Here is a 22,066-nt window from a genome sequence, read left to right on the forward strand (position 1 = left end):
GAACCTCTGCACGCGTTACATTCCCCCAGTGAGAGTCCTCGCTGTCAGGTGAAAAGAAGCGGCGGGCTGACTCCACATGTATCGGAGGAGGCATGTGGTAGTTCTACACCCTCCCTAGGCCGACAGTAGGGCAATGCGCGCAAAAACCAGGAAGGGAATTGGCATAACGACTAAATTGGGATGGGAACAAAAATACAGAAAAAGTTTAAAAAAATAAAAGAAAATAAACATCACTGGTCATATAGATGTGCTCTGCATCTCAAAACAGATTAATTGATTGATGATTATACCTCCACTACAATGTATGTACTTTGGATAATGGAATACAGTACATGAGGATTGGTCGTAAGCATAACATTTGGTAAATAGTAAGTTGTGCATTTATAGTGCTTTTATCCAAAGTGCTTTACAATTTTGTTCCCCACATTCACCCTTTCACTCACATTCACACACCGACGGCGAAGGCAACCATGCAAGGTGCCAACCTGCTCATCGGGAGCAGTTAGGGGTTAAGTGTCTTGCTCAAGGACACTTCGACACGGGAATCGAACCCGGAACCTTCCGATCACCAGATGACTGCTCTACCTCCTGAACCCACATTTGCCAGCTGTACAGGTATCTACCTTGTATATAACCATACCAGCTGTACTGGTATCTGCCCTGTATATAACCATACCAGCTGTAATGGTATCTGCCCTGTATATAACCATAACAGCTGTACTGGTATCTGCCTTGTATATAACCATACCAGGTGTACTGGTATCTGCCCTGTATATAACCATAACAGCTGTAATGGTATCTGCCTTGTATATAACCATACCAGCTGTACTGGTATCTGCCCTGTATATAACCATAACAGCTGTACTGGTATCTGCCTTGTATATAACCATACCAGGTGTACTGGTATCTGCCCTGTAACCATACCAGCTGTACTGGTATCTGCCTTGTATATAACCATACCAGCTGTACTGGTGAGTTTGAATATGGCCACCAGTGAGGTCATCGGGGACCATGTGTTGTTTTATTTACAGCTCAATGAAATGATAAGATAGCAGTCCCTATAAGACAAGGTATTGCCATCTTTTCATCTACATAACTGCATGGTGCTGTAGTTAACACAACACAAGGATTCAATGTCCCTGATGACATCACTGGTGATCATATTCAAACTAATTTACTCTCAAACTAAATTAATGTGTACTAAACTGTTTAGAGTGCCCCTCTAATGCTCAATGCAGTCATATTTATTGATTTATAATTATTTTGTGCTAGATATAATTTATCTTCATGTTTTGAAGGTGTGAGGTGAGTACCCTGGGATTGGGGGATGGGATATCTTGGGTGGGGAGGGTAGTTGAACTGGACTTGAGTATTGAGTATTGATTATTGCGATTATTAGATGAATAGATAATTTCATTGACACGACACCAACCTGCATGACAGCGTTGAAGAAACAGGTGTTGCCCAGGTTGTTGATGCCCTTGACGGGGACCAGTGTGCTGTTGTTGACCGGACTCTTCCCTCTGGACGGGTCCACGTAGTCCGACGGTTCCTCTCGCAACTTGATGATCTTGGATGACGTTCCTGGAATAGAAAAGGGTCATGAGGTCAGATGTGCCCAGGGGTTGCATTAGTAGTCTGCACTTTACCTGTGAACTTCACCTTAGAATAGAATTTTATATAACATACATGGGTAATATGAGACCAGGGTTGTTGTGGTATGGAATTCTACACATCTACAAAAAAAAAAAAAAAAAAAAAACTAACCCCGACTAACCTTAATGTCATGCACTTGTCCTAATAAACTAACCTACACTGTAACACGCAACACTTTGATGAACATTGTTACTCAGCTGATAGAGTTATACCCTTCTTGCTGTCTTGTCGCACAGAACTTGTAAGTCGCTTTGGATAAAAGCGTCAGCTAAATGACTAAATGTAAATGTAAATGTGCACATTGTGGTAATGAGTGTAAATGCGGTTGAGGTATTGTAATGGCTCAGGAGGTAGAGCAGTTGTCTGGTAATCTCAAGGTCCCCGGTTCGATTCCGGCACCTCCCGGCAGCACGTCAAAGTGTCCTTGAGCAAGACACTTAACTCCTAACTGCTCCCGATGAGCAGGTTGGCATCTTGCATGGTTGCCTCCACCGTCGGTGTGTGAATGTGTGAGTGAATGGGTGAATGTGAAGCATCAATTGTAAAGTGTTTTGGATAAAAAGATGTTATTTAAATGCAGTTCATTTACCATTTATTGTGTTTCTTTATTTTTAGTCTTCTTTCTTTGGACTAAAATGTCTACTTGCAGTCAGAAATTAGATAGCCAGTTTTGTGTTTTATTGTCATTGAAATATTCATACAATCTAATGTTCCTAGTTATATACCTTCACTCAAGTTGCAGTATAGAAGTGCACGTAAAAAATGGTTGTCGAATATATTCTATCATAAATTGTATTAATAAGATCCCTTGATCTATGATAGCATGTTCATTACTACTGTATATATATTTTTATATTTACATATATATATTTATCCACAGCCGTCTGTATACAACTGCATATAATCCTTTTGACATATCTGTAGATACTAATATTTAATATATATATATATATATATATCTGTACATATCCCTTACCTACTCTAACTAGTTATACCGCTGGCCAGTAGGACTTACTACCATAGTGTCTTTATACCTGTATCACAGTGCATACATTTGATTAGCACTATTACTCAGTAGTACTGCTTCCTGCTTTCCTGCTGTCGGACGCTTTTTTCTGTCGCTCTGCCCTATCGCTACCTTAATGTTATAATTAATGATTGATTATAACTAGGGATGCTCGATATTGGCTTTTTTACCGATACCGATATACCGATATTGTCCAACTCTTCATTTCCGATACCGATATCAACCGATACCGATATATGCAGGGTTCCCCCCCCCCCCCAAAAAACTGAATAATTTCAGGTAATTAACATTACATATCTCTTGTCGTAGAATTAACACAACATTATGCATACTTTTGACAATAAAAAAATCAGAATGTGTGCTTACTTGCTTGCCTGCGTAAATAAAGGTTAAAAAGATATTTTTTTAACAGATACTGATAATTTCCGATATCACATTTTAATGCCAATATCGGTAGGCCGATAATATCGGACATCCCTAATTATAACCCTTCAACTCTAAATACTCAGTATGTTAACTTCCAGTTCCTATGATGGTACTTCTCTGAACTTTTAATCTATATTACTCCGATTTATGACCATAGTGCATCGTCGAAAAGACTAGCGTAACAGGATCTCTCCGTGGGCGAAGGGAGGTGAAGGGAGTCTCTGTCTTGTCTAAACACAAAAGATTGTGTCTGCACCTGGAGAGAGGATTGCACTGCTGAAGGCGAGGATATTTCATAAAGAGACAGTACCCTAGACCCCGGTTGTGAAGCGAAGGACAACAAGGCCCACCATCACCAGCTAAGTGTTTAGCCTAGCCTAGCCTAGCCGAGCCGAACACACACAGTATTTCTCCATGCCGAGACTGCTGTGGGCACCTAAAGAAGATTGCACTGCTAGAAATGAGTATACGCTTCCAGAGTTCTGACTCGACAATCTAATGGACTCCGGTTGTGAAGCTACCAGCGAAGGACAACAAACCCCACCAGCTAAGTGACACTGTCGGTAATGAAAATGCCCTCTGGAATAGGCATGGGGCAAAGCCGAAAAATTAATCTATCCCTGGCAGAATTACGATGCCTGAAACGGCAAATATCAAGCGCCCAGAAATAAACTCAGCAACTGGCTGGCCCTCTTTATCAACAAGCCAACCAGCTAAAATGGCTAATGTAGCTAATGCTAATGCAAAAATAGTGGAAAGGGACCCAGGCCTTGAACTGTGCCCTAAGAGAGGGAACCTCTCCCTGATAGAGGGAGGTTTGGAACCTAGCCCTGAGAGGGAGGTTTGCCCTGAGAGAGGAAGGTTTGGAACCTAGCCCTGAGAGAGGGAGGTTTGCCCTGAGAGAGGGAGGTTCGAAGGGTCAAAGTGACCTACCACTACTGCATGAACCAGGATTATCATCTGAGGACCTGACCCCCCGGCCATCAACCCCACACCGCTCGGGAAGAACGAGGCGCCGTGGAACAGTGGACAAGCCACCACAGCTACTGGCTAATGATTAAGACACCGAAGCTAATGAACAACAAGCTAACGGTAGGAAACGCCCTGGTACAAAACATTGTACCAACAACGCTGATAATAGGTGATTATGCTGTAGGCTATATCAACAAAAAGAGAAATACAAAGATATACTGCTACCCTGATGGAACTGTTTGTGAAATAACAAAGCACATTCCAAAGATTCTATCGGAAAACACAACAGCCAGGAAATTAATCATCCACGTAGGAGCAAATGACATCTCAAATCGACAGTCTGAAAATCTGAAATGTGATTTTATTGAATTGCTGAAAATGCTGGATTCCACAAACATTGAATCGCAGATCAGTGGCCCCTTGCCAACAGTCTCTAAATTGACTGAAAGATTCAGCAGCTAAACAAATGGCTCTCAACTGCTTGTGTGCTACACAATGTCAATTACATTGCAAACATTGACATGTTCTGGAGACGTGAACAGTTGTTCCAAAGGAATGGATTTTCTCTGAACAGATATGGAGGAAAAATGTTCACTTCCCACATTTTCTACTCCATCGACAACAGCCTTGCAACAAGCTCTAAGACGGACAGTACAATAACACAACCTAACTCTGATGACGTCAAGACGATAGAATCACTATCGGAGGACATACAGAGCAAGCTGATTGCTGAGGGGTCGGAACGACTGGATCGGATCGCGGAGGACATCCACAGGATTACAGCAGAACTAACAGGGCTCCCCCCCAGCTCCCCCGTATCGACGTCAAGGCAGTATATCGGCGTTCACCGTCGCCCCTCCCCCCCCCGTGTCACTCTCCTCCTCCCCCCTCCCTCTTGATCGGGGATCCCCCTCCCCATCACGACACTGGGACGCAGGGCGCCCCTCCCCCCCAGCCCCCCCATCTTTCCTCCCTTGTGTCACTCTCCTCCTCGCCCCTCCCTCTTACATTTACATTTGGTCATTTAGCTGACGCTTTTATCCAAAGCAACTTACAAGTTCTGTACGACAAGTCATCAGGAAGGGCACAACTCTATCAGCTGAGTAACAATGTTCATCAAAGTGTTGCATGCTACAGTGTAGGTTAGTTTATTAGGACAAGTGCATGACAGTAAGGTTAGTTAGATTTTTTATTATTTTGATTTTTTATTATTTCAGATAATGGTTGAAGTGCGTCTTTAGTCGACGGCGAAAGATTGGACGGATTTCGGCTGTCCTAACTGGGGTGGGTAGTTCATTCCACCATTGTGGGGCAAGGACTGAGAATAGGCGACTTCTCTTCGATGACCCTCCCGGAGCTTGGATAGGAGTAGGTCTGAGGCGGCCAGAAGATGCAGAGCATAGTGGTCTTGAGGGTGTGTAGTCAGAGACCATTGACCGGAGGTAGGCGGGAGCGGTTCCCTTTGTATGCCAGGTATGCCAGGTCGAGGGCCTTGAAACGGATTCGTGCAGCAATGGGGAGCCAGTGCAGGTCCCTAAGAAGTGGGGTGACATGGGCCGACTTCGGTAGGTTTGAGATCAGGCGGGCCGCTGCGTTCTGAATGAGTTGAAGAGGCTTGGTGGCAGTGGCCGGGAGGCCAGCAAGCAGTGCGTTGCAGTAGTCGAGGCGGGAGATGACTGTTGATTGGACAAGGAGTTTGGTGGCTTTTGTCAGGAAGGGGCGGATCCTTCTGACGTTGCTCAGGAGGAATCTGCAGGTTCTGGTTGTCGCTGCAGAGAAGTTCAACTGGTCGTCGAGGACAACACCAAGGTTCTTGGCGGTCGGGGACGCGGTCACAGCTGCATTCTCGACTGTGATGGAAAGGTCAGACGCATTCAAAACAGCTGTCATAAGACCCTTACTAAAGAAACCCAAACTAGACAGTAATGTACTAACCAACTATAGGCCAATATCCAACCTCCCATTCATCAGAAAGATACTTGAAAAAATTGTCTCAATACAAATAAACTCCTTTCTCAAAGAAAACAACAATCATGGAGGAATTTCAATCAGGCTTCAGAATGCACCATAGTACTGAAACTGCTTACAAAAAGAATTAGTGACCTCAGAATAAACTCTGATGCAAAAAAAGTCTCAATTCTCATCCTATTAGATCTAAGCGCAGCGTTTGACACGATCAACCATGATATCCTAATAAATCGTCTAGAAAAGTTAGTTGGTCTTTCTGACTATGTATTAAACTGGTTCAGAACATATATCAAAGGGAGAAAATATTACGTCAGGCTTGGAGATCATTCTTCTGAGAAACATGACACCTACTTCGGAGTTCCACAGGGGAGCTGCCTTGGTCCATTATTATTCTCACTATACATGCTGCCACTCGGAGACATCATTAGAAAGCACAATGTATGTTTCCATAGTTACGCAGATGACACAGAATTGTACATCTCCGCTGAACCAAATGATCACACAGAGATACCAGCAAAGTGGGGTTGTTCCCGGAGAGCTCACTCTCGGCCGTGGTTTCTCAGTGTATAATGTATGGTGCTCTCCCTCAACAACTTCTTTAGTCCAAATAATACCCTACTTTATACTATATTATTGTCATTTGTTTAATGTAAAGTCAGTCTTACATTGGCACTGCTTTAACGTTGCATTTACCCATAATCCATTGCATAACTTTTGATGAAGTGCAGTAATGAAGAGCAAATAAGTTAATCAATACACAATGAAACAATATTTGTATCTATATCACATGTCAAAACTACTTTAATAAAAGAAGATTTCTGTTTTTCATTTCTACTCATTCATCCAAAACAAAACAGCAATTCTACTTCTGCATGCACCGGGAGAATTGAGCTCATAGCACAGATTTGGAGTTGATAGAATGGACATTGCTGTTCCTAGGAAATGTTGCACATGGTGGAAATAATGGAAATGAACATTTCTAACATTAACATTTAGTGTATGTTTAAAGTTGATACATTGAGGCATGGTAGAATTTCACTTTATATTACAGCAGTATCCGTTTTTAACATTACAATTAGTGTCTGACACTATAGACACATGTTAAAAGTCAAAGTCAACTTTGTCATTTTCCAATTTGTGCAAGACATACAGAAAAATTCAATTACGTGCCCCCCTTCCCAAGGTGTATATAGAAAGAGACAATAAACACAAAAGTAGCATAGGACACAATATACAACACACAGGACTATGTACAATATAAACAGTGCCTACAATTAAATGAATGAATGAATTAAATAAGAGGTCAAAGAGAACTTAGTGTAAATATTCTTTAATTTGTGTCAACGTTATAAAAATCCTATTGTATTCAGCAAATTAATTATGATACACCACAATGTGCCCTTTATAGCTGGGGGGAAGGGGGCGGGGCGAAATATCCAGTTTTTTTCAAATCCCAATGTTGACAGCTATGCTCCTTGGATCAAACCCGAAGTTCAAGTTTCAAGTTCAAGTTTCTTTATTGGTTGTCATACAGAAGTACAGAATACTTTTATGCTTCTTTCTGTTACGCTCCAGAGACTGTAAATGGTAAATGGCTGCTTTTTTATATAGCGCTTTTATCCACACACTTTACCCATTCACTCACACATTCACTCACACATACCAACGGCGGAGGCAACCATACAAGGTGCCAACCTGCTCATCGGGAGCAATTAGGGGTTAAGTGTCTTGCTCAAGGACACATCGACACGCTGCCCGGGAGGAGTGGGAATCGAACCGGGAACCTCCGGATTGCCAGACGACTGCTCTACCTCCCGAGCCATTGTCGCCCCTGTGCTAGACAAAAATAGATAAGTATAAAATAAGTATAGCAAGTATAAAATGGAAGTCAAGTACGTGGACAAAAGTGTTCAGTATATACATATATACAATGTACAATACAGAGTAGAAGTAACTGAGTATAATACAATATACTATACAGTGCAAAGCAGAAATGGGATGAGGTACAATTTAGATACAATTTACAGTAAGGTGTAATGAGGTATGGGTTGTAGACTTGTAGTGCAAATTCTTTACCAATAAATATAAAGTGTGTTTAGGTGTTCTAAAGTGGGTAAAGTGGGTGCTGCAGTGAGTTGTTTGTTTAAGTGAGTGTGTGCGTGCGTGTGGATGTGTGTGCTGTGCGTGCATTTGATGGTTGTTACATAGTGTTATTGTCATTTAGCATTCTGATGGCCTGAGGATAGAAGCTTCTTCTGAGTCTCTGTGCTTGTCAAGTTACAAGTCTTGGTGTTATAATAGACTCAGACCTAAGCTTTAAATCACAACAAGGTGACAAAAACATCATTTTTCCACCTTAGAAACATAGCTAAGGAACATGGAGGCGGGGACGCTCTCTCGTTGTCGGAACACAGTGTGAGAAGAGCATTTATGCAGGTGAACACCAGGAAAGCGGCAGGCCCAGATGGTATAGCACTCACCTCTGTGGTCATGAAATGTTTCGAGAGGCTGGTCAAGGACCACATTTGTGCCTCCCTCCCCAGTGATATGGACCCTATGCAATTTGCATACAGGACAAACAGGTCCACTGACGACGCGGTCTCCCAGGTACTGCACAGCACCCTCTCTCACCTTGACCGTCAGAAGGGGGGCTATGTGAGACTGTTCATTGACTACAGCTCAGCGTTCAACACCATAGTCCCCACCAGACTGGTGGACAAGCTGATCGAGCTGGGTCTGAGAGCCTGGGTACTGGACTTTCTGAGTGAAAGACCCCAGGCGGTCAGGGTGGGGGGTCAGACCTCCAACACCATCACCCTGAGCATCGGGTCCCCCCAGGGCTGTGTTCTGAGCCCCCTGCTGTACTCACTCTACACACACGATTGTGTGGCCAAGTTCAGCTCCAACTCCATAGTGAAGTTCGCAGACGACACAGTGGTGGTGGGGCTGATCTCGGACAACCACGAGAAGGCCTACCGGGAGGAGGTTGAGGTACTGGAACGCTGGTGCCAGGACAACAGCCTGCTCCTGAACATTGGTAAAACCAAGGAGCTGATCGTGGATTATAGGAGAGGACAGCAGGAGACACACACACCACTGATGATAAACGGGGCTACCGTGGACAGGGTGAGCAGCTTTAAGTACCTGGGGGTCCACATCTCAGAGGATCTGACATGGTCAACACACATAGACAGTCGTAAAAAAGGCGAAGCAGCGCCTCTACCACCTGAGACAGTTAAGGAAGTTCAGAGTATCGGGGAAGATACTCCAGTCCTTCTACTCAGGAGCTGTAGAGAGCATCTTGACTGGAAACATCACTGCCTGGTATGGAAACAGCACGGCACAGGACAAGAAGGCCCTACAGAGAGTGGTGCGCTCAGCCGAGCGTACCACGGGTATTGCACTACCTCCCCTGCAGGTTCTATACAACAAGAGGTGCAAATCCAGAGCCTGCAGAATAATGAAAGACCCCCATCACCCCAATAACAGCCTGTTCCAGCTGCTGAGGTCAGGCAGACGCCTGCGAACCCCAGCTACTAGGACAGAGAGGCTTAGGCTCAGCTTCTTCCCCCAGGCCATCAGAGCCTTGAACAATGAACACTGAGTGCCACAGAACACTGATCTATCCACACACAAGCACACACACGACACGCACGGTGTGCACGCTCACACACTAGCAGCCACTTTAACACTTTAACATGAGCAGACACACACTCATGCCGCACACGCCCACACTTATGGCCAAAAAGGAAAGGTCACTTTAAATTAGTATAATAACAGTAGCATGTCCTATATGCCCTGTAAATAACTATGTACAGATACCGAGATGTCCCACCATGCTACCCGTTACCTGTTACCTGTTTATTGCACAATGTTGTTTTTTATTAGATTCTATTACATGTTGTACCACTGTATTGCACATCGTTGCGGGCAAGACCCCCCGCATTTCATTGTATACTTGTATGCCGTGACAAATAAAACTCTTGACTTGACTTGACTAAGGTATGGCCGTTTATAAATAAAAAAGACGCTGACAAACTGATCCTTTATCTCAAGCCGACTTGACTACTGTAATGCATTCCTCACTGGCCTCCCAAAAAAAACACAGAACGACTCCAACTCTTTCAAAACTCGGCAGCTAGGCTACTAACTAGAACCAAGAGGAGAGACCACATCAGTCCTGTATTAGCTAACCTACACTGGCTTCCGGTAACATTTAGAATTTATTTCAAGGTGGTCCTCCTTATATACAAAGCACTAAATGGAACCGGACCAAGCTACATTGCAAATTCTCTAGTCAACTATGTGCCTCCTAGAACATTGCGATCATCTACTACTGGTCTACTTCTGTCTTGTGCTGCTGGGACGAAAATGCTTGTTTGGTTGCAGCTTTCGTTACACAGTAGCGGGAGTTGGTTGGGCTTGACGTGCCGAGACAGCTTGTACACAACCCGAAACCTGTCTGGCCTCACGTGGTATGAGGCTGCAATCCATTACCTGGAAGACAATAGGTCAGGGGAGGGGACTAAGAAACAAACTCCAAAACACCAGAAGCCAGAAATGGTGGAAGGTTGGGCTTGGGGCTAGCGACCCCATCCTGTAAAAACCCCATTGCTACAAAAACGTCAACAAAGAAAAACCAAGAATCTCCGGCCCTGAGAGAGGATGGACCTCAGGTAGGAAGTATGACGCAGTGTGGTGAAAGCCGGAAACATCCGGAAGCTACCCTGCCGACCACCATTCTCTCAAGCAGGGCCATTACCACCATCGGAACATGGAATGTAAGGACCATGTATGAAGCCGGAAAGACTGCGCAGGTGGCTGCCGAGATGAGGAATAACAATCTTGCCATACTCGGAATCAGTGAATCAAGGTGGATCGGATCCGGCCAGAAGAGGCTCGCCACAGGCGAGATGACACTGTACTCAGGCCATGAAGAGGACGATGCACACCATACCCAGGGAATGGCCTTGATGCTGTCCAAGGCTGCCCAGAAAGCACTTATTGGATGGGAGGCACATGGTCCTAGGATCATTGCAGCTTCCTTTAGAACTATGAAGGCAAAAATAAACATGATTATCCAGTGCTATGCCCCTACAAATGACAGCAATGAAGAGAGAAAAGAAGAATACTACAGCAGACTACAGGACATCATTCAGAAATACCCAGACAGAGACATCAACATCATAATGGGAGACTTCAATGCCAAGGTAGGAACTGACAACAGAGGCTACGAGGAGACAATGGGAAAGCAAGGTATAGGAGAGATGAACGACAACGGGGAGAGATTCGCAAACCTATGCGCCACTAACAACCTGGTCATCGGCGGAAGCATTTTCCCTCACAAAAGGATACACAAAGCTACTTGGATCTCACCGGACCTCAACACCGAAAACCAGATAGACCATGTGTGCATCACGAAGAAGTTCAAGAGGTCCCTTCAAGATGTATGTGTTAGGAGAGGAGCTGATGTTGCCTCAGACCACCACCTCCTGGTTGCCCGGCTGAAGCTGAAATTAAAGAAAAACTGGACAGGGGAGAAGAATCGGAGACAAACATTCAACACAGCACTTCTGAGAGACCCAACCAAGTTAGAAGAATACAAACTCAGACTTAGGAACAAGTTTCAAGCCCTGCAAGAGTTGATGGAAGAGGAGGAAAACATTGACAAGAAGTGGAAGTCTGTGAAGGAAGCAGTAAGTACAACGTGCAAAGAAGTACTGGGCCCGAAAAAACACAACCATGAGGAGTGGATATCAGCACAGTCATTGAGGAAGATAGAGAGGAAAGTGAAAAAGGCACTAATCAACAACAGTCGCACAAGAGCCGAAAAGGTCAAAGCACAAAACCAGTACACAGAAGCCACAAAAAGGGTTAAGAAAAGCATCAATGCAGACAAGAAGGACGATATAGAGCAGGGGTGGGCAATTATTTTTCCCGGGGGCCAAATGAGCAACTGAAAATATGTTGGAGGACCGGGCCAAAATTCCAAACTCAATTATGCATAATATACATTTTATTTCTATATAAAAAGCAGTAAATGGCATTGTTTTGACCCCTGGTAAGAGTGTATGTTATTATTTGGCAATTAAAAGGTGAGGTTAGCTTTCAAAAATATAATTTATTCAAATAGAATTTATTTCCAAAATGATAAACAAAATGTGAAACATTAATAACAAAGGGCATGTATGAAAAAGTGCTATACAAATAAAGTTATTATTTTGAGTTTCATATACTATTGAAACAAGGATTTTCTTAGCTTTCTAAAGACATCACATCATCTTATAGCCAAAATAAACAAGACATGTCACTGAACTGTGTAAAGAAAAGTGTCCCAGTAGCATTTTTTCAGAACTGTGAAAAAAAAGAAAAAAAAATATCAAATGTCCCATTTCACTTGTTATATTTCCACATTTTAGTGTTCTTCAGCTCTCTTTTTTTTCATTCAGTGTGATAAATCCAGTCTCTGTTGAGCTTTAACAAGTCCATCAAAGTCAGGTTGCATGTCTGAGGTGGAGATGCGAAGCACAACTGCCAGATGTTCATCAGTGAGAGAGGATCTGTACCTGGACTTGGTAAACGTCATGACTGAGAATGTCTGTTCACATATAGGTGGATCCAAAGAGAACCAACATCTTCTGAGCATGTCTCCTCATGTTTGGAAAGTTCTCCTCCTTGAGAGCAGAGTAGAACTCTAGCAGTGATGCTGACTTAAAGTGCTCTTTCAGTAGTGAATCAGACTGCAGATCAATGAGTTCAAGCTGAACATCAGTGGGTGCACTATCAACACTGCAGGTAAAGGGAGAGGAAACCAGCTGCATTTCATCCTCAACCTTTTTGAAATCTTCAAACGCCTTGAAAATTCATCATGCAGTGCTCCCAACATGGATGAGTACCTGTGCCGGTGATCAGCTGATGGTTTGACTTCTTTCAGGGTTTTCATGTGTTTGAGATTGTTGCTGCCTAGTTGCCTTGAAATTAATTGCAACTTTGTCATGAAGGCTTTCACATGGCTATGCATTTCATAAGCAAAAATGCCCTTGCCCTGCAGTTGTGTGTTCAGTAGGGATGGGTACCGTTCACATTTGAACCGATACGGTACGGGTACCTGTGAATCGATACCGGTACCCAACGGTACCTTTTTTCTGTACTTTAGTCTCAAAATTTAATCTACCTACCTCAGTTGTGAAAAAAGAAATCCAAACTTCAAATAACCACACTTTCGACTAGGGATGTCCGATATTATCGGCCGATATCGGCAGTAAAATGTGATATCGGAAAATATCGGTATCAGTTAAAAAAAAAAAAAAAAACAATAACAATATTTGTTATATATATATCCAGTGAAATTATTAGTTACCTGAAATTATTCCGTTTTTTGGGGTGGGAAACCCTGCATATATCGGTATCGGTTGATATCGGTTGATATCGGTATCGGAAATTAAGACTTGGACAATATCGGAATATCGGTATCGGTAAAAAAGCCAATATCGAGCATCCCTACTTTCGACCGTTTTCGGCTTGCCCCGACTGCTTTGTTGTTGAATCAAGTCAAATCCTAGGTAAGCGTATATTGTGCGTGTGAACGTTGACATGAAAAAAAAAAGTAAAAAAATAAAAAATGTATATAAAAAATAAAATAATTTTTTTTATCATATAATCTTTCGCGGGCCGGTCAGAATCATCCCGCGGGCCGTACAATGCCCAGGTCTGATATAGAGAGTATTGCGGCAGAGGCTGAAGAAGCAGCTAGACATGGACATTTGAAAGACTTATAACACCACCAAGAAGCTGTCAGGAAAGTTTAGTAAACCAGACAGACCAGTTAAGGACAAAGATGGACAGCCAATCATCGGAGAGGAAAGATGGGTATAACATTTTGAGGAACTGCTAAACAGACCAGCACCACAGGACCCACGAGACATCCAGCAAGCTGACATGGATCTGCTGATAGACTGCAGCGTGCCAACAAAGGAAGAGATCCGCAAAGCCATCAAGAAGCTGAGGAACGGCAAGACCCAACGGTATTCCGGCAGAAACACTGAAGGCCGATATAGAGATGATGGAAGAGATGCTCCATCCTCTCTTTAAGAAGATATGGGAAGAAGAACACATCCCATCAGAATGGAAGGAGGGCTACCTCGTCAAAATACCAAAGAAAGGAGATATGAGCAAATGTGCAAACTATAGAGGGATCACGCTACTCTCCATCCCAGGAAAAGTATTCAACAGGATTATACTGGACAGTAGGGGTGTAAAGGTACACGTATCCGTACCGAACCGTTTCAGTGTGTAATGTACCGTACCGAACAGCTGTGTACCGAACTAATACAACGGTATGTTAACCACTAACGGCCGCCCACCGGCAGCAGTTTTTTTCACAATCTAATATAATTATTATTCTTTTTTTCAAGTCTATTATTAATTTTAATATAGAATATTCATTGACAGCCCTACAAGTACAATTAGTTACTGCACACTACATCGCCCCTGAGTGGAACATGGAAAGCCAAACTTTCCCCCACTGTACCGAAAACCCGTACCGAACCTTGACTTCAAAACCGAGGTACGTACCGTACCGTGGTTTTTGTGTACTGTTACGCCCCTACTGGACAGGATGAAGGATGCCGTCGACCCACAGCTACGAGACCACCAGGCGGGCTTCCGCAAAAACAGATCCTACACTGACCAGATTGCAACACTGCGGATAATACTGGAGCAGTCATTAGAGTGGAATTCACCCCTATTCATTCATTTCATTGACTACGAAAAGGCTTTCGACAGCGTGAATAGAGAGACCCTCTGGAAGCTACTCAGACACTACGGAGTGCCAGAGAAGTACAGAAATATCATCAGGAACTCCTATGAGGGGATGACCTGCAGGGTGATTCATGGCGGTCAACCCACCGACCAACGCCTTCCAGGTAAAAACTGGAGTGAGACAGGGCTGTTTGTTGTCACCATTTCTGTTCCTGCTGGCAATAGACTGGGTCATGAAGCAATCCACGGCAGATAAACTAAATGGCATACAATGGACATTATGGACGCAGTTAGAAGCCCTCGACTTTGCAGATGTACCATCGCTGACAACTAGGGATGCCCCGATCGATCGGCCAGCGATCGGTATCAGCCGATAATCAGTATAAATATGCGATCGGGGAATTCCGATAATGACTCATATTCGCCGATCGCGGAAACTGATCAAGTGGACTTCTCATTCGCTGTCTGTCTCAGACGCACAGGACCTGCAAACTGCCGCTGCTCCCTAGCCCCGCCCGCATCCGTTTGATTTGAGGGTTTGTTTGTTTGTCTGCATTCGACCTGAGCTAACGTTAGCTACCTAGCTATCGTTACTGTTTAAACAAAATGACCCAGTCAACTATTCACTTTTAGTAGGCATTGTCTAACGGTATTTAGCCGGCTAGCTACTGATAGCTCCGGATATCAACAAATGCCCCAGGAAGTCTAGTAGTCCATGTTGATATCTCCGTTAGCTTACGTTAGCTTGCGTTAGCTGATGTTAGTTCTCTGTTCAAAACGAAATGTCCCATTGAACTAAAGTTCTGTCTTAACGTCATCTAGCCGGCTAGCAGTAGCTATAGATAGCTCTTGATATCAATGTCTTATAACATTGATTCAATGCGTATTGGAGCTGAGGGCTTGCTGAATGTGAAATGACCAAATAACCGTAACGTTACCAATAGGGTCCAGCTGCAGCGCCGGAGAATCCTTTTTGGAGCTGGAGGCTACTAGAGTACACAGACAGTGGAGCTGTTTGCAGATAGCGAGCATTTTGACTTGTTGCGTGGTGGCGATGTCTCGCAGATAATACAAGTACAAGTCTAATTATATAATATATATATTTTATAAAAAAAAAAAAAAAAAAAAACTTTTATATAAAATAATCTTTAATTTCTTTTTAATCAAAAACAATCGGTATCGGATCGGTATCGGCCGATATGGCTCACGACGATCGGTATCGGTGGCAAAAAACGTGATCGGGGCATCCCTACTGACAACTCTACTCGGCTTGGGCTTAAAGGTCCCATGCATTATAAATGTCATTTTTCAGTCTCTAGCATTGTATTATAGTAATAGGAGTTCGTATCAATGTGTTTTAGGGTCTAAATACCATATTGGCGAATTGCTCCGTTTCAGCCCAGCCCCTCTGTGCCTCTAGTAAATCGGGTCATTTTGATTTGAAGTCCCGAGTCACGTCACTGGGCGCTGTGGATAGTGCACAGTGATGCGATTGGCTCTGTGGTTGGAGCTAATGCCCGCCCCCATTCTACCTAGACTAGACAGCGAGTGAAGCTGCGGGCCGTGCGCTTTGGAGGGAGAGAGAGGAGCCGAGAGGGAGAGAAAGGAGAGAAAGGAAGAGAGAGGGAGGGAGGGAGAGAGAGGGGGAACTTGGGGGGGGGTACCTGCCGGCCGCGCGCCACACGGGAGATTGAAAGAAAGAAAAGAAAAAGTTGCCCCGTCTCATCAGCGAGAGCCGAGTGGGAGAGAAAGGAGATAAAGGGAGAGAAGGAAGGAGGGAGAGAGAGGGGGGCACTTGGGGGGGGGGGGGGGTACCTGCCGGCCGCGCGCCACACGGGAGATTGAAAGAAAGAAAAGAAAAAAAGTTGCCCCGTCTCATCAGCGAGAGAAAGGAAGAGAAGAGAGGGGAGGGAGAGAGAGGGGGCACTTGGGGGGGGGGACCTGCCGCACGGAGGTCCGCGCGACACACACCTACGAACGGGAGAGTGATAGAAAGAAAAATCTCTCTCTCTCTCTCTCTCTCTCTCTCTCTCTCTCTCTCTCTCTCTCTCTCTCTCTCTCTCCTCTCTCTCTCTCTCTCTCTCTCTCTCTCTCTCTCTCTCTCTCTCTCTCTCTCTCTCTCTCTCTCTCTCTCTCTCTCTCTAAATGATTATTTGTGTAAATAAGGTTATACGCCGACCTATGATTGTATTATTCCATGTGGCAAATAAAAACTCTGAACTGAACTGAACTCTCTCTCTCTCCCCCCCCTCCCTCCCTCCCTCTACCAGTGCAGACTGTGGTCTGACTGTCACTCAAAGTGCTTATGGGCGGAGCCAGGCCATAACAGCCTGATTTCTTGAGGCTGAAAAATGATGGTTTCGAGTACTTGATTAGAAATATAAAACAATGAATATATTTTTTTTTTAATTACAAATGTCTTCAATAGACTAACAGGAATTGTGTAAAGTTGCCCAAATAGTGCTAGGAATAGCAGTGCATAGCCCCTTTAACAATCCACAGAGGGAAGAGCAAGGTCATGAGAATCAATGCCGACAACACATCACCCATCATTCTGGAAGGGGAGGCGTTGGAAGAGGTAGACAATTTCACCTACCTGGGCAGCATGGTTAACAAGCAAGGTGGAACAGATGCTGATGTGAGAGCCAGGATTGGCAAAGCCAGAGGAGCCTTTCTCCAACTAAAAAACATCTGGAGCTCAAGAGACATTTCCATCACAACCAAGATCAGGATCTTTAACACCAACGTGAAGTCAGTCCTACTCTATGGCGCTGAGACCTGGAGGACCACTGTCACCACAACCAATAAACTACAAGTTTTCCTAAACACCTGTCTGCGCCGTATCCTCCAGATTCGCTGGCCTAACACCATCAGCAAAAAAGACCTGTGGCAACAAACACAAGCAGAGAAAGAGATTCTCCAACGGCGTTGGAGATGGATTGGCCAAACACTCCCTAAACCATCCCTGAGCATCACAAGACAATCTCTCAGGTGGAACTCCCAAGGGAAAAGAAAGAGAGGCCGACCACGAAACACCTGGCGCCGAGACTTGAAGATGATGCCAAGAAGATGGGACACACCTGGGGCCAGCTTGAGAGGTTGGCTTGGGATCGAGATGCTTGGGTAAAAGGCGTAAGTAAAGTAAGTAAGTACTACTGGTCTATTGAAGGTTCCAAGCCACAGTCTAAGAAAAATCGGGGATGCAGCCTTTGCAAACTATGCACCAAAGTTATGGAACACACTACCTATGGACATTAGGGAAGCTAGATCTCTTAATATTTTCAAAATAAGCTAAAAACGTACCTCTTCACCATAGCCTTCTACACACATACACCCCACTGTTGATTGTACTGTAGCACTATTTTACTGTCCATTCTATTGCATAATTTTACTATCTATTCTACTATTATATTATTGCACTGTATTATTTTACTCTGTCTATTGCTTTTTATTACAAGTTCAAAACTGTCAGGTATTAAACTGTGTGGGTATCAAACAAGAGACTGTCAGGCTTTAAAACTGTGTAGGACCCAGGCCTAGAACTGCACCCTGAGAGGGGGAACTGCACCCTGAGAGGGAGTTTGCCCTGGGTGGGAGGTTCAAAGGGTCAAAGTGGGTATAAAACAGGAGGGAAGACTGTCAAGTTTGAAAAAATTATCGAAATTGACCCAGTTTTAGCGTTTTTATCAAACATTTTGTCGACCAAACCACAACCTCCACGCACATGCATATTTTAATCCATGGTTCATAACGTGCGTGTGTCATCTTAATGCTGACGTCACGTCAGGTACAGGGCAGCAGGGGCTCTGATAGTCACAGGCAGCTAGTGGCAGGAAGCAGAGAGCCTTGCTACTACTAGCCGAGGAGTGAATGAATGAAAATGTTTCACCCAACACTTATTTCTCCGTGATCATAGCCATTCATCTCTAAAGCTAACCAAGCCACAACCACGTTACCATATTTGTAATAATTGTGTCGTCGTTGTACATATTGTGTGTAGGGCTGACCTTTGAATTTTTTTTGGCAATCGAAGCTTCTGGGCCGAGCTTCGATTTTAATTCGAAGCTTCGATTTTTTTATATATATATATATATATATATATATATATATATATATATATATATATATATATATATATTTATCTTATGTTGTGGGACTTGTACAGCACTTTGGTAAACTTTGTTGTTTTTAAATGTGCTCTATAAATAAAGTGGATTGGATTAATGAATTAAGTAGCCCCTTTCGTGACTGACGCAGCCAACACGGCTGTGTGATTTAATTCAAGGTGGATCGCTGTTGTCGTTTGAACAACTTCAGATTTCATGGGAACTACCAATCCCCCAAATCAAGAATGTTTAAGATGAATGAAGTAAGATTTTGATTATTTGAAATATGGCCTGTGTAGACTAAACTATGCACAGAATTATGTCAGTCTACAAGGTCCGGCAATGTAGACCTTGTAGACTCCACTACAGACCAATTATCAGTGAATGTTCATGCATTTTTAAGAAGGGCTACTTCCACAAAAAAACAAAGAACTCACCAAAACATCTCAGTAGCACCTTATCTAAATGTTCTATTTCATATACGGAGATTCATATTTATTTATGTATTGCATGCATTTCTACATTTTATTTCCTATTTTGTTTATTCATCCCAGTATCTTTCTTTCTTATGTGTGGAATTCTACAAGGCATTTACATTCACATTTACATTTAGTCATTTAGCTGACGCTTTTATCCAAAGCGACTTACAAGTTCTGTACGACAGGTCATCAGGAAGGATACAACTCCATCAGCTGAGTAACAATATTCATCAAAGTGTTGCGTGTTACAGTGTAGGTTAGTTTATTAGGACAAGTGCATGACAGTAAGGTTAGTTAGGGTTAGATTTTTTAAATTTTATTTTTTAAATTTTATTTCAGATAATGGTTGAAGAAGTGCGTCTTTAGTCGACGGCGAAAGATTGGACGGGATTCGGCTGTCCTAACTGGGGTGGGTAGTTCATTCCACCATTGTGGGGCAAGGACTGAGAATAGGCGTGTAGGTGGTGTATATGTGTTTGAGGATGATATCCTTCAAACAGGCAATAGTGATGATATAATTTGGGCAGTGCTGAGCTGAGTTACTTTCCTCCAGTGTATTTGTCCCCCGGCCCCACCCAATGGCCCCATGCACACACACACACACACCGAAGTAAAAATAATAAAAAATAAATAAAAATTTAAAATATTTTTTTGAAAAAAAATATATATATATATATATTTTTTTTTAAACTTCGATTTTTTTTTAATGTTCGAAGCTTGTGCCATCGAACGAAGCTTCGAAGCTTCGAAGTATTTAAGACAGCCCTAATTGTGTGTATATAACGTTAGTAGCTAAGTTAGCTAGCTTGGTAGCCAGCATTCTCTTTGTATACCTTTGTCCTCACAAGTGTTCTGCCAGGGAGCTTATGGACACGACAATAGTAGTAGTTATAAGGTGTTTGAGCTTGTAACGTTAACGTTAGTTAGCTAATAGCTATCGTGGTAGCCAGTTTCGTGACTGATGCACCGAGTGCTATCTGAGGGGCTGCTATCGTATCAACATGCCGTGACGTGTAGCTTGCTAGCCGGCATGATGCGTGCAGTGCTTTGCCCCACAGGTCTGAGAAGAGGACCTGCACATTTTACTCGTTTCCAAAACTCTTTTACATGCCCGATTTAAAATGGTTCACGACAGTAGCCATAATGCTAACGTTAGCGGAGTAACGTTAGCCAGAGCCATATAGCCAGTAGTACTGTCTATGACCCGGACGGGCATAAGTTGCCTGGAGTGACGTCACGGCCCTGCTAGCGTCTGATAAGCTTTTTCATTTGCTCCATGCATGTTATTCGTGCGTGGACCTTTTTAACCCTTTCTGAGTGGCATTTCCGGCGTCAAATGGAAACAAATAAATAATGAAATTAGATACCAATGATGTAAACTACCCATAATTGAAGAGTAGGGTTTAACCTGCAAGTTGGCCTTTAAGTTATGCAGCCGAAGAAAATATAAATACCGTACTAGCAGCATTGTGCAATAGTAACAGAATCAAGCAAAGCAACTACAAGTCGACAGTGGACGGCCATTGATAATAAAAAATTATAAAAAACATCCAAGAGAGACAAGGGAACTGAATCTTAGGTCCAAGTTGCAAGCGACTCCATGATGCCACTGCATCACCACACAAAGCAGTCTTTCCATGCTCAGTCCGAGCACAAGGTGCGTCACACGTGTTACACATGCACCAGTATTCCAGCACATTATATATGAGATATAGGATGGTAGTTTACTGTTGCCAGCCCATGCAAGACTCTTAATGTTGCAGCTCAGGATGGGACTTCCAGGAATAGAAGTTGGAATAAGAGTCAGCTGAGACTCGGGCTGAAACTATGGCAGAGATGAGGGGCAGGTGGTGATTAGGATGCAGCCATACCAACAGAAACCTTTCACAGAAGGTCTTTCTTCCAGCATAAAGGCCACATGTATGTGCAGTGGTAGAGTAGGTAAAGCATTAGAAAAACATGAAATTACTGTGACTTGTTTACAAGATAGAGTAATAAAGCATACATTTATTACATTACTGTTGATGTATTTCTCATGTATTGGCCCATAGCAACCATTGCTTTGCACATAGAAACCTTTGTTTCTTTCAATGTGGAGAACAAATTACATTCTAGACATTCCGTGAAAGGCTTCTATTGACCAATCCCAACCGTAGCCCTCTTTTCTTGACCCTCCATTCATATACGTTGCTTTCCAAGGTCAAGCTATATGAGAGGGCGGAACTTGCCATTTGTAAATTTTTCACTGCCGATACAGTCTGTTATGCAAGCTTTAACCATCACCCAATAACATTACCCATTACCTAGTACCCAATACCTAGTAGTGATCCGTTCCATTACTCCTACTGAACAATACAGACTCTGGGCTAGTTGGACATAAATGACTGAGATGTAGAACATCTAATCTGAATGCTTCCATGTGGCAGAAATCCTGGCACTTTGTTTTGATTTCTGACACGTGGCTCTTGGTGTCAGATTTTATTTTTTAATAAATTATCTGATACCGATACCCTGGTTTAGCCTGTTATCAACCTGTTATCAACCCAATATCTGAGATAAGGACTGTGTTAGTGCATCTCTAATGGTGACTTGGGCCTGGAGCTTCAGCTGAGATAGGGGCTGGCCAGTGACTGGGCTTAGGCCTGGGAGCTGGGCTTGAGCCTGGGAGCTGG

The 22,066-nt window shown here is 43.4% G+C and overlaps 1 protein-coding gene across 1 annotated transcript in view; it reads right to left on the reverse strand.

Moving 5' to 3' along the window:
• The window catches only part of usp45 (ubiquitin specific peptidase 45), a 177,638-nt gene that overhangs the window by 73,066 nt on the left and 82,506 nt on the right, over positions 1-22,066 (reverse strand). Inside the window, exon 6 of the mRNA XM_084336888.1 lies at positions 1,433-1,584. Coding sequence (XP_084193014.1) covers positions 1,433-1,584 — 152 coding nt within the window. The remainder of the gene's footprint in view (positions 1-1,432; positions 1,585-22,066) is intronic.

The sequence above is a fragment of the Notolepis coatsorum genome, assembly GCF_963971535.1.
Source record: "Notolepis coatsorum genome assembly, chromosome: 19".
NCBI lineage: Eukaryota > Metazoa > Chordata > Actinopteri > Aulopiformes > Paralepididae > Notolepis > Notolepis coatsorum.